The sequence below is a fragment of the Nomascus leucogenys genome, chromosome 14 (genome assembly GCF_006542625.1).
Source record: "Nomascus leucogenys isolate Asia chromosome 14, Asia_NLE_v1, whole genome shotgun sequence".
Classification (NCBI taxonomy): domain Eukaryota; kingdom Metazoa; phylum Chordata; class Mammalia; order Primates; family Hylobatidae; genus Nomascus; species Nomascus leucogenys.
In genome coordinates this window covers 13,474,340-13,487,768 of record NC_044394.1, presented here as the reverse complement: position 1 = coordinate 13,487,768, position 13,429 = coordinate 13,474,340, and the positions used below count along the sequence as shown (strand labels likewise).

Sequence of the window (13,429 nt, the reverse complement as noted above, 5' to 3'; positions counted from 1 at the left end):
TCATATCCTTGCAAGCTCTACTATGCATTTAAAATAATATTTGCAATGTTTTATAGAAGTCTTCTGGGTAATTTTTCATGAAAATGTCTTCAGATTATCTTGTTTATAACATTTGAGGAAATAGAGGTCAATGAAGATTTTAAGCGTCAAAAATATTTAATTATGTTAATAAGTTTGAACCACTTAATACAGACATAGTCCTTCAAAATTTTAGAAAAACTTGCACACTACTGGGGCTGAATCAAAAAATGCTTTCTAGTTGATGTTATTAAATAGAAGAGTTCGTTATTCAAGACCTCACTCTCCATGCATCTCGTTAATATTTTACTTTAATGTTTCGATTTTCTTGAAACTTTTAGAGTGTTGAGTAGTTTAAAACAATTTTATTATCTTCATTTATTGGTTTATTTTCATCATTCTTCTGTCTTGTGTTAAATAGGAACAAAAGGAACTTGTATGTATTAACTAAGGTTAAGTGAGTACAATTAAGGTAGGGTGTTGAGCTAACTTTTATTAATTTTAGATGGATATTCTAGAAGTAGATAATCTGTGATCTTAAATTAAATCACCATTCATTTAAATAGCTTAATAAAGACAATGCATTTAGTATGATCTAATATTTTTGAAGCTTGGGTTCAAAATTCATCTACTCTTGACAATATTTCTGTTATATATTTGTGTACTTTGGAATCTTTCCCATCTTAATCCTTGTAAAGCATTTATTGCTATTATATCAACTATAGCCTTCAACTGTTCTCTGGCAATTTCAAGGTTTCTGGTATTGCCTTCCCAGCAAGTATATAAACTTCTCTAGGGCAGCAACAGCACACAGGGTTCTCTCTCATGAGTCTTCACCATAGGTTTGGTACACCTAGCAGCCAAGCACAAACAAGGTGAAAGAAAAGACCTGATTGCCTGAGTAGCAGCTCTATCTGAAACAGAAATTTCACTAACACCAATAAATAATAGAAGGTTAAAGCAATAAAATATTTATGAAACTATCCAAGTCCATGGTGTTTGATTACAATTCCTGCTCACAGACTGCCTTGTAAAAGGACGTGTTAAAGAAGAAAGAAAACCAAATCCCTATTAATCAGTTACAAAGCAAGAAAAAGCCAGAGAGAAGAAGGCTGGGGAAAAAATAATATTCTTATTGCAAAGATTTTCATAGGGTCACTTGTAACTTCAACCTCAAACCTAGCAGTTTCAGAGTGCTCAATAGCCATTTAATTCAGTCATTCAAATATTTATTGACTACCTATCATGTTAAACACTGTCCTAGGCATTTGGTATACAATCATAACAAATCAGGCAAACATTTTTGCCCTCATGGAGCTTGAATTCTAGTTATGAGGAAGAAACAAATAAATGGATACACAAATAGATAAATGAAGATATAACATGTCAGAATTGCTGTGAAGAAAAATTTAAGCAGCAGGAAAGAGCGTCTGGGCCAAGTTTGGGAGATTATCATTTTAAATAGGTGGTTAGGGAAAGCTTCACTAAGATGGTAACATTTGAGCAAATGGGGGTCTGAGATAACAAGCCATGAGGATATCTGGGAGAGAAATGTTCCAAACAGAGAGAACCTCAAATGTGGAAACATTAAGCCAGAAGAAACCTGGCTTGTCCAAGGAATTGCTAGAGGATACTGTGACAAGACCAGGATGATCAAAGGGTAGTTGTCAAAATTGAGAATACAGGGTCTATGGAAATAAAGAGCAGAAAGCTCTTGTAGGGCACTGAAGGCCTTTGTAAACAACTTTGATTTTTCCCCTAGTGAGATGAGGAGCCATTGGAAGGAACTGTGAGGCAAGCGTGAGACAAATATTTCGAGCAGAAGAAAATGGCAAAAGCTGAAGGCAGCTGAGGTTAAGAGAAGAGTTGTTTTAGAGGAGGTACATTATGGCATGTTTTTATATCAGTAAGCAGAATTCAGGAAAGAAGAGGAAAAAGGTGACTGAAATGCGTCTAAGAAAGTGGAAAATTGTCATAGTGGTTACTGGGACTAGCAGAGAGGGAACGAGACCTAGTGTATATTGGAGAAGCTATTCTTAGGACCCTGGACAGTTCACTCACAGTACCAGGAGAGAAGACAATGTGTATAAAGCACAGGTGCAGGCAGGTTGATCAGGCAGTGAGCCCTGTGAGAGCATACGGACATTTTCTTCTATTGGTTTTATTTTCATCTTGGAATAGGAGGCAAAGGCAGCTAAGAATGACAATAAAGGAAGAGGTAATGGGGGTTGGAGTAGAGAAAGAGAACAGGTCTCACACAGGGCTACAGAAGGCAACATAGGGTAGTGGGAACAAGCAAGGTTCATATGCCATCTCTGTCGTGTATCAGCCATGTGACCCTGGGTAAGTTTTTTGTTCTCCCTAAACTCTAGTTTCCTTATGCAAAACGGAAAGACTAACAGTGTCAGTATCACTACTTGTAGACAGGATGAAAACAGAGAATGTAAAAGCAATTTCAACATTACTTTATGGCAAGCACTTAGTATATGTTAGCTGTTTGCTGATATGAATACATTAGCAACTCAATTACTCATTAATGGATAGGTTGTGATATTTTATTTCTACTCTCTTTGCAGGAGGTTTGTCCTCACCAAGCTTCGAGTCATCCAAAAAGGTGCATTTTCAGGATTTGTGGACCTGGAGAAAATGTATGTATTCACTGCTGTGAGTGAATGCCTCAAGGGGGCTGTAGGGAGTAACCTCAGACCACATCTAGTATGATTATCTGCACTTAGCAGCCGAACTGACATGGCCAGCCAAACTTTCTGCATCTTCTCACATTTTACTGTGTTACCATGGTTCCTAAATGATAGTGTGGAGTCTTTCAGTGAGGCCACTGAAATGAGCAAAAGAGCAATCCAAGCAATTTTCATCATTTCTCAAATAAGGGGCTGCTCCCAGAGTACCTGTGAATGGAATTTTCGTAAAACAAAGCCTCTTTTTTTCTGCAGACATCCACTCTCTTTCAGAGATACTTTCTACTATTTATGATTAATTTTTATTTGACATCAGGACTTAACATCTATGCTTAGAGATTCCCTAGACTTCTTGTTTCCAAAGTATGCATGCAGGCAAGTAGTAATTGATATATAAACAATTCAAAGTACTAGGAAAGTTTACTGATTAAGATTTCCTTTGAAAAGAGAAGCCTTTTTTGTTACTGCAAACATTCAGTTCACATTGGGCTAGTTTAATTTAGAGTTTTTCCAAGACATGGTTTTCTCAAAGTGGGGTGCAGTAGTAAAAGAGCAAATCTTCCCCCACTTAAAGTAATCCTCCCTCCCTTTGAAAGCTCTTGGTACCACCTCCTGGGCATTCAGGGCCAGGGAAATATGTTCTTCTTTGCAGTGAGACAGCCAGGATTCAGGACTTTAATGCCAGTAAGTATAGCAATGAACAGAGTATATACAGAAGGGAATGAAAGCAAGGCAAGAAAGAAAACCTTAGTTCATGTGTTTCTTTCTTGAAGCCAATAACTTTATCTTTTTGGTTCTTTTATATCCCTTTAAGAATAGTACTTCCTGAAGTTTGAAGAAGCAAGAAAGGAATCCATTAACAAAAGAATCACAAAGTATAGAAGATGTCATTATGTTCCAGCAATTAAGCCACCTGCTTAAAGGAGGGTGGTCAGAATCAGTGTTAGTTTTAATATAAAATTACTGAATAACCTTGATTAAAGCATTTTATCTTTCAGGGCCCTGGTTTCCTCATCTGTGTATTAAGAGAGGAGTTTTAAAAAGGGGCTTACGTGATTTCCAATTTCTATCCCCATGTTGGAGGAGAGCCCAATTTAAGACCGGTAATCTTCTGGGTTTACCTCATTGAGGACATTCAACTATCACAGAGATTAGAAGATGGGGACACTACCCTGAACAGAGTTCACCAAGGAAACCAGGGAAACAGTAGAGTTGGAGAGCTTTGTGCTCAAGATATATTCCTGGATGAATTCACCATTCCCTTGCCTGGAGCTAACATAGACTAAATGACTATTGGATATCTCTGTGTCCCTAAATATCACTATAATTAAATAGAATTCTAAAGACAGGCATTTCAGATGTCACAAATAAGCTACTTTAATCAAGTTTAATCCAGCAAGTGTGAATGACCCCTCACTGGGTATTCAGCATCAGGCAAGACCTTCCTGTGGCAATACGAATGGTTGAGCTGAGCTGACATAGCAACAATCCAAGAGACACAGCAGCTGGCTCAGTAACTCAACTTGCCCAGGCACAGCTTGTACATTTTTACCTCATGTCTTCATTAATCAGCCTGAACTGACATAGTGATATGCCAAAATAAAATTGATCTTATTTTTTTCACCCTTTTTATACCATAAGGCTTCAAAGCATTTTCTAGCAGAGGGCCCAGCACTGAACTCAACGTGAGGAGACTTGGGTATTCCTCAGTCTCCATGCTCACCTTTGTCCATTGTCTCACCTTACACTCTTGGTCACCAAGAAGTTCTCATCTCCTTTCCAGACCTATCTCCTTCACTTGTGTTCTTCCAGTTGTTAATCAGTTTCCTGAACTTAATAAATATTGGTCTTTTCTTCAGTATCTCCCTCTCCACAAATCACAAAGTCCTTTTCATTCATTCTGCACATGTGACCAACTTTCACCTATCCATATTGGAAAGAATAAAAGAAAGGTGTTCTGTATAAATTCCACCTTCCTATTCTGCTACATTTTTCTCTCCTCCCATCAAGACCATTGTGTTGAAAGAGTTGCCTACATTCACTGCCTCTCTATCCTTTCTTTTCAATCACTTCTTAGCCTGCCCACTCGCTATTTGGCCAAAAATTCTTCAACACTATTAAATTATTCTGTCAAAGATCCCAAAAATACCATAGCTACAAGATCCAATGAATTCTACTTTATCCTCTTCTATTTACCTTATCTACAGTCTTTAAATTCCATTAACCATTAATGTCATTCTTCTCAATGCCCTTTCCCCACTTAACTTCTGGGATACCACACTCTCCTGCCTCCCTATTAACCTCCCAGATTGCTCCATATCCAGTTCTCTTCATCTCTCTTGTTCTTCAACTGCCCTTCAAAAATTTAGGTATTCTAGGGCTCTATTTTTTGGCCATTTTCTTTTCTTCTAGCTCCACCCTTGAATGACCAGTTGTCAGATAATGTCTTATTACCAGGGTTCCTAAACTTTCATCTGCAACCTCCACCTCTCTTCTGCGGCCATAATTCTTGTTTTGAATTGGAAAGATGCCTAAACATCTACATCTGAGTGAACTGCAAATACCTGGAATTCAACATATTCAGAACTAGCTTATCTTTATTTTTAAATTTCTCATCTTCCCATATTGCCCAGTGAATCATGTCACCATCTGCCCAGGTTCCCAAACCAGGATAATCCAGTCTCCCTTGACTCAGGTGCATTCTCTATCCATTATGCCAAGGTGCTCTTCCAGTCCTACTGACTGCCTCTCAGATGTACTCTGATATCCAGTCCTCTTCTCATTCCTGTTGCTATTAGACCCAAAGCCTCATCATCACTTACATAACCTACTGTATGAAGCTTCCATGCCTATCCCAGCTCCAATCTTCCTGCCACTCTGCTGCCAGACTTGCCCGGTTTAAATTCTCTTGCAGAAGAACTTCTAGGGATCCTCCTCGCTACAGACTTAAGTCATAAGTTCCTGGCACAGAAATCAAAACCCTTTATCTCCCACCATATGCACTGTGTACCTTACACTCTCACCAGGTGGAAAAATTTTCTATTCCCCAAGCATATTATTACCAGACATCATATTGCACATTTAGAATGTGACGGCTTGTTCTTTGGGCAATGTCTGGCACATAAAGGGATCAAAAATAATAGCAGGGGAATTAATCAACAAATAAACAAATGAACAAAATATGCTTTCACACTGCTCTTATGTAGATGTTGTCCCTCTGTCTAAAATTTCACTTCATAAAGTCCTGCTTGTCATTCAGGGACCAGATGAAATGCTTACTTTTCTACAGAGCTTTTCCAGAACTTTCCAAGTTCTTCCAAACCATAACCCTGTATTCATAACATTAACAGCACATTTATCAGATTATACTCAGAATTTACAGTTTCTCTGATCCCTTGATTATTCTTTAAAGCCAAGATCAGAATGTAGAAACTTTGTACTAAAGTACACCACCAAGTCCTGTTGTTTTTACCTCCTTGTTACACGTCTAACCTATCCACCCATCTCTTTCTCCAGCTACCACAATCTTTCCTTGGTATAGTCCATTTGTGCTGCTATAACAAAATACTGCAGACTAGATAATTTACAAGGAACAGAAATTTATTTTCTTACAGTTATGGAGACTTGAAACTCCAAAATCAAGCTTCCAGCATCCGGTGAGGGCTTTCTTGCTGAGTCCTCACATGGTGGAAGGTGGAAGGGCAAAAGGGGACAAACATGTCCCTACATGGCAGAAGAGCAGAAGAGAGAGAACCCACTCCCAAAAGCCCTTTTTAATGGCAACACTAATCTATTCATGAGGATGGGGCCCTTGTGGTGTGAACCCTAAACCACTCTCAAAAGGCCACATTTCCCAATGTTGGAGTGGAGATTGAGTTTTAACAGGAAATTTGGGGAGGAAAAAAACATTTAAACCAGAGCACTTGTGTAACTGCAACAGCCTTCAACTTGTGCTGTCCCCATTTACCAGCATGCTCTTCCCTCTCCCTCATCCATTTTCAACATAGAGTAATATTTTCTAAATTCATAACTGATTATTCATCTTCCATATTTGCCCCACCATGCACGTGTGAACACACACACACACACACACAAACTCTTCATGCCTTACCATTTTTTCTTTTTGTTCTTGTTCCACAGTTTTTTCTTTATTATTTTTAATTGACACATAATTGTGCATATTTATAATTGTAACACATAATAATTGTAAAATAATTGAGTATAGTGTACTATTTTGATACATATATACATTGGGTAATGATCAAATCAGGGTAATTAACATATCTCACACCACATATATTTATCATTTCTTTGTTTTGGAAACATTCAAAATCTGCTCTTTTACATATTTGAAAATACACAGCAAATTGTTGTTAATTATAGTTGCCCTATAGTGCTATAGAACACTAGAACTTATTCCTCCTATTTTGCTGTACTTTTATATCTATTAACCAATCTTTTGATATCCCCTCTCCCACATAGACTTCCCTGCCTCCAATAACCACTATTCTACTCTCTGCTTCTTTGAGGTCAGACTTTTTTAGCTTCCACATATGAGTGAGAACATGCAGTATTTCCCTTTCTGCGCCTAACATTTCACTTAACATAATATCCTCCAAGATTATCTATGTTGCTGTGAATGATAGAATTTTGCTCCCTTTCATCACTAAATAGTATTCCATTGTGAGCGTGTGTCACATACATATATATATTATATATAATATATATAGCATTTTCTTTATTCATTTCTTTGTGAACATGTAAGTTGATTCCATACCTTGGCTATTTATAGTGCTACAATAAACATCAGAGTGCAAATAGGTCTTTGACATATTTACAGCACTGATGAAGATTTCCTTTGAAAAGAGAAGAATCCTTTGTTATTGCAAAAACTCAGTTCATATTAAGATGGTTTAATTTAGGGTTTTTCCAAAATATGATTTTCTCAAGCCAGGGTACAGTGGCAGAAGACAGAGCAAATCCTCCCACACTTAAATTAATCCTCCCTCCCTTTGAAAGCTCTTGGTACCACCCTCCTGGGCATTTAGGGCCTCTCCTTGCATTTGAATACATACCCATTAGTAAAATTGCTAGATCATATGGAAGCTCTACATTTAGTTTTTAGAGGAATCTCATACTCATACTATTTTACATAATGGCTGTACTAACTTCTATTCCCACCAACAGTGTAGAGGAGTTCCCCTATCTCTACATCCTTGCCAGTATTTGTTTATGTTTTTGGTTTTTGGTGGGTTTCTGTTGTTTTTTTTACAATCGCCATCCTCACTGGGGTGAGATGAGACCTTATCGTGACTTTGATTTGCATTTTTCTGATAATTAGTGATGTTGAACATTTTTTTCATATGCCTATTGACCATTTGTATGTCTTCTTTTGGGAGATGTCTATTTGACCCATATGATCATTTTTAAATTTGATTATTAATTTTGCTGTTGAGTTGTTTGAATTCCTTGTGTATTCTGGATATTAATCCTTTGTTTGATGAGTAGTTTCCAAATATTTTCTCCCATTCTGAAGGTTAGCTCTTCACTCTGTTGTTTCCTTTGCTCTACAGATGCTTTTTAGTTTAACATAATGCCATTTGTCTGTTTTTCCTTTTATTTCCTGTGCTTTTGAGGTCTTCTCCATAAAAAATCTTCACACAGATCAGTTTTCTGAAGAATTTCCCAATGTTTTCTTCCAGAAGTTTTATATAGTTTCAGATATTACATTTTAGTCTTTAATCCATTTTGAGTTGACTTTTGTATATGGTGAAATATAGATATCCAGTTTCATTTTCTGCATGTGAATATCCAGTTGTCCCAGCACAACTCATTGAAGAGATTTTCCTTTCCCCAATGAATGTTCATAATGTCTTTGTTGAAAATCAGTTCACCATAAATATGTGGGTTTATTTCTTTTCTGTACCACCAGCATATGGTTGGTTTTTATGCCCATAGCACGTTGTTTGTATTACTATAGCTTTGTAGTATATTTTTAAGTCCTGTAGTGTGATGCCTTCAGCTTTATTCTTTTTGCTCAGGGTTGCTGAAGATGTATATTCTGCAGCTGTTGGATGAAATGTTCTGTAAATGTCTGTTAAGTCCATTTGGTCTGAATTGCAATTTAAATTTAATGTTCATAGTGTTGATTTTCTGTCCAGATGATCTCTCCAGTGCTGACAGTGGGGCATTGAAGTCCCCAACTATTACTGTATTAGAAGCTATCTCTTCCTTTAGGATTAATAACATTTGCTTTATACATCTGAGTGCTCCAGGTTTGGAGATATATATATATATATGTAGTTATATATAAATATATATTTATGTATATATATTTATATATATTATAGATATATGTATTTATTTATAGTTATATCTAAATATATATATATTTAGAACCATATCCTCTTGCTGAATTGATCCCTTTATCATTATATAATGTCCCTTTTTGTCTCTTTTTACAGTTTTTGACCCATAGTCTCCTTTATCTGATATAATTATAGTAGCTACTCCTGGTCACTTTTGATTTCCTTTTGCTCAGAATCACTTTTATCCAACCCTTCACTTTCAGTTTATATTTGTCTTTGCAGGTGAGGTGTGCTTCATATCAGCAGCATATACTTAGATGTTCACAGCAGCTATGGGGGCAGGGTCCCAGACTTATGGTCTTGCATACCTATTATGGCACCTGGGTCTTGAGGTGCAAGTTTGCTCTCCTTGGCAGGATTAGATGTAGGTTTCCCATGAAGCCAAGATGTGTGACTCTGAGGCACCCCCTAGCAGCTTGGGTTCAAGGTGCCACGTTGTAGTGGTGATTATGCCCCTGAGGAGCAGGGTACAGTACTACCCTGGCCCCTCAGAAGAAGGGGTAATCTGGAGGTATGGGCATGGGGGAGAAGGGTATGGATGCAATTTGAGAAACTGAGCCAAATAGACCCAGTGGCATCTCCCAGGAGATGAGGCACTTTGCAGTAGTGACCATAGACCCTGGAATGGTGGGGCTTAGCAGCATTCTAGACTCTTTGCAGCCATGTGTAGCAACAGCAAGTATCCCAGAATGGCAAAGCACAGCTCTAGTTTGGGCCAGGGGGAGTGGGTACATCAATGACTGTACTCCCCAGGGAGAGAGGTATCTCAGAAGCCCAGAATAGGGAACTAGTCTGGCTCCAGGGAAGGAAGGTACTAGAGGTATGTGGCATATAGGGTGGAGTATTTCAGTTCAGCCACTTCTCTCTTGCCTGGGCAGCAGGATACTCTATCAGCTCAGCCTTGGAATATGCAGCTGTTCAGCTTGGCCAGGGCATTGACTTCCCAGGGGCAATGTGCCACTTCAGCTCAGGCCTGTGGGACGTGACTGTTCTAGGCAGCCCAGGCCCCATTTCCCTGGAATGCAGAGTGTCATATCAGCTTAGGTACTGGGGTGTGTGACCAACCTGGCTGGTCAAGGCATCATTTCCTGGGATGTAGGGCAGTTTCAACTTAGGCACTGGAGAGGCATGGCTTCTCTGAGTGGTCAAGGTAATGTTTTCCCAGGATACTGAGCTTTTGTTTTTCTTTCCTTTCAATAATACCTAGTGGGATCATATTGTAGTTGTATTTGCTGTGTTTTGAATAACCTTTTTATACTGTTCTCCATAGTGGCTTTACTGTTTATAGTCCCATGAACAATGTGTAAGTGTACCTTTTTCTCTGCATCCTCACCAGTAATTTATTTTCATTTAATAACCATCCCAACTGGTGTGAGATGATACCTCATTATGGTTTGAGTTGCATTTCTCTGATGATTAGTGATGTGGAGCATTTTTCCATCTATGTGTTGGCCATTTATATGTCTTCTTTTCAGAAATATCTGTTTTATCACTTGCTTATATTTTAATCAAATTTTTTTGGTATTTTTTTGTTTGTGTTTCTTATATATTCTGGATGTTAATGCCCTGTCAAATGAGTACTTGGCAAACATATTCTCCCATTTTGTGGTTGTCTTTTCACTGTATAGATTGTTTCATTGGCTCTGCAGCTTTTTGGTTTGATATAATCCCCTTTATTTTTGATTTTGTTTCCTGTGCTTTTGATGTCTTATTCATAAAATCTTTTCCCAAACCAATGTCCTCAAGCACTTCCTCCATGTTTACTTCTTGCAGTTTTATCATTTTTGGACTTACATTTAGGAATTTAATCCATGTTGAGTTGATTTTTGTATAGAATGAGAGGTGAAAGGGGGCATCTATTAGGTTGATACAAAAGTAACTGCAGTTTTTGCCATTACTTTCAAATAGCAAAAACCACAGTTACCTTTGCACCAGCCTAATAGCATCAGTCTTCTACATGTGGATATCCAGTTTTCCCAGCATCATTTAAGAAACTGTCCTTTCTCCAGTGAATGTTCTTGGCATCTTTGTCAAAAATCAGTTGGCTATAGATACGTGCACTAATTTACAGGTTCTCTATTCTGTTCCATTGGTCTATTTGTCTGTTTTTTCCCCCAGTACCATGCTGTTTTGGTTACTATAACTTTGTATTATATTTTGAAGTCTGGTAGTTTGATGCTGCCAGCTTTGTTCTTTTTTGATTAGGCTTACTTTGGCTATGCAGGATGTTTTGTGGTTCCATACAAATTAAAATTTTTTTTCTATTTCTGTGAATGACAGCATTGTTGTTGGCTGTGTTATTTTTTTTTTTCAATTTTTAGAGACAAGGTCTTAGTCAGGCAGAAGTGTGATCATGGCTCAGTTATGGCTCACTATAGCCTCAAACTCCTGGGCTCAAGCAATCTTCCTACCTTAGCCTCCCAAGTAGCTAGTACTACAGGCATGTGCCACCATACTCAGCTATTTTTTTATTTTCTTGCATAGATGGGCATTATGTTGCCCAGGATGCTCTTGAATTCCTGGACTCAAGTTATCATTCTGCCCCACTCACCCAAAGTGCCGGAGTTGCAAATATGGGCCACTGTGCCTAGAACTGCATTCGTATTTCGATAGCAATTGCATTGAATCTTTAGATTGCTTTAGTTAGTAAGGTCATTTTAACAATATTGATTATTCACATCCATGAGCTTGGGATGTTTTTCCATTGGTTTGTATCCTTTTCAGTTTATCTCATTAGTGTTTTGTGGTTTTCCCTGTAGAGGCCTTTTGCCACCTCAGTTAAATTTATTCCTAGGGTTTTGTTTTGTTTTGTAGTTTTTGTAAATGGAATGGCCTTCTTGATTTTTTGTTTCCGGTAGTTTATTGCTAGTGGATAGAAATGCTACTGATTTTTGTTGGTTGATTTTGTATCTTTCAACTTTACTGAATTTGTTTAACAGTTCTTAAAGTTGTTTTTTAGGTCGGGGGGAGGGTGTGGAGACAGAGTCTTGCTCTGTCACCAAGCTGGAGTGCAGTGGTGTGATCTCTGCTCACTGCAAGCTCTGCCTCCCGGTTCCAGCAATTCCCCTGCCTCAGCCTCTCGAGTAGCTGGGACTACAGGCATGCACCACCATGCCTGGCTAATTTTTTGCATTTTAGTAGAGACAGGGTTTCACCATGTTGGCCAAGATGTTCTCAATATCCTGACCTCATGATCCACCTGCCTCAGCCTCCCAATGTGCTGGGATTATAGGCACGAGCCACTGCACCTGGCCAGTTTTTCTATATATAATATGTCATTTAAAAACATGGACAGTTTGACTTCCTCTTTTCAAATTTGGACGCCCTTCATTTCCTCCTCTTGCCTCATTGCTCTGGTTTGAACTTTCAATACTATGTTATGTAATAGTGGTGATGGTGGGAATTATTGTAACATTCCAGTTCTTGCGAAAAAGCTTTCAGCTTTTCCTCAATCCAGATATTAGCTGAAGGTTTGTCATATATGGCCTTTATTGCGTTGAGGTACTTTCCTTCTATACCTAATTTATTGAGAGTTTTTATCATGAAGGCATGTTGAATTTTACCAAATGTTTTTTCTATATTTATTGACATGGTCATATGAATTTTGTCCTTCATTCTGTTGCTTTAATGTATCATGTTTACTAATTTGCATATGTTAAAACATTCTTGCTTTTCTCAGATAAGTCCCACTTAATTCTCATGTATTATCTCTTTGATGTCTTATTGGTTTTGGATTGCTAGTATTTTGTTGTGGATTTCTGCATCCATCTTCATCAGGGATATTGGCCTATGTTTTCTTTTTTTTGCTATGTCCTTGTCTGGTATCTGAGCAATGCTGGCCTATGAGAATGAGTTCGAAAGAGTTCCTTCTGCTTCTATTTTTAGAATAGTTTGAGAAGAATTGGTATTTAATTATTTTTCAAAGGTTCTGTAGAATTCAGCAGTGAAGCCATCTGGTCCTGGGCTTTTCTTTGTTGGGAGATTTTCAATTACCTGTTCAAACTTGTCACTTATTATTGGTCTATTCAGATTTTCTATTTATTCTTGGTTCAGTCTTGGTGGGTTGTATTTGTCTAGGACTTTATCGAGGTTTTCATATTTATTGGTGTATACTTGTTCATAGCAATCTTTAATGATCCTTTGTATTTTTTTAGTAACCATTGTAATGTTACTACTACTGCTACTGTCATTGTGTATGTTTTTCATTTCTGATTTTATTTATTTGGGTATTCTCCCTTCTTTTCTTAGTCTAGCTAATGGTTTGTTCATTTGGCTTATCATTTCAGAAAGGCAACTTTTTATTTCATTGATCTCTTGTGTTATTATTTTAGTGTTAATTTCATTTAT

The 13,429-nt window shown here is 37.7% G+C and overlaps 1 protein-coding gene across 2 annotated transcripts in view; it reads left to right on the top strand.

Annotated features, from left to right (window-relative positions):
• FSHR (follicle stimulating hormone receptor) overlaps positions 1-13,429 on the top strand; it is a 199,921-nt gene that overhangs the window by 90,582 nt on the left and 95,910 nt on the right. For both annotated transcript variants that reach the window (XM_003262369.2, XM_003262368.2), the window contains exon 2: positions 2,595-2,666. In XM_003262369.2, coding sequence (XP_003262417.1) covers positions 2,595-2,666 — 72 coding nt within the window. The remainder of the gene's footprint in view (positions 1-2,594; positions 2,667-13,429) is intronic.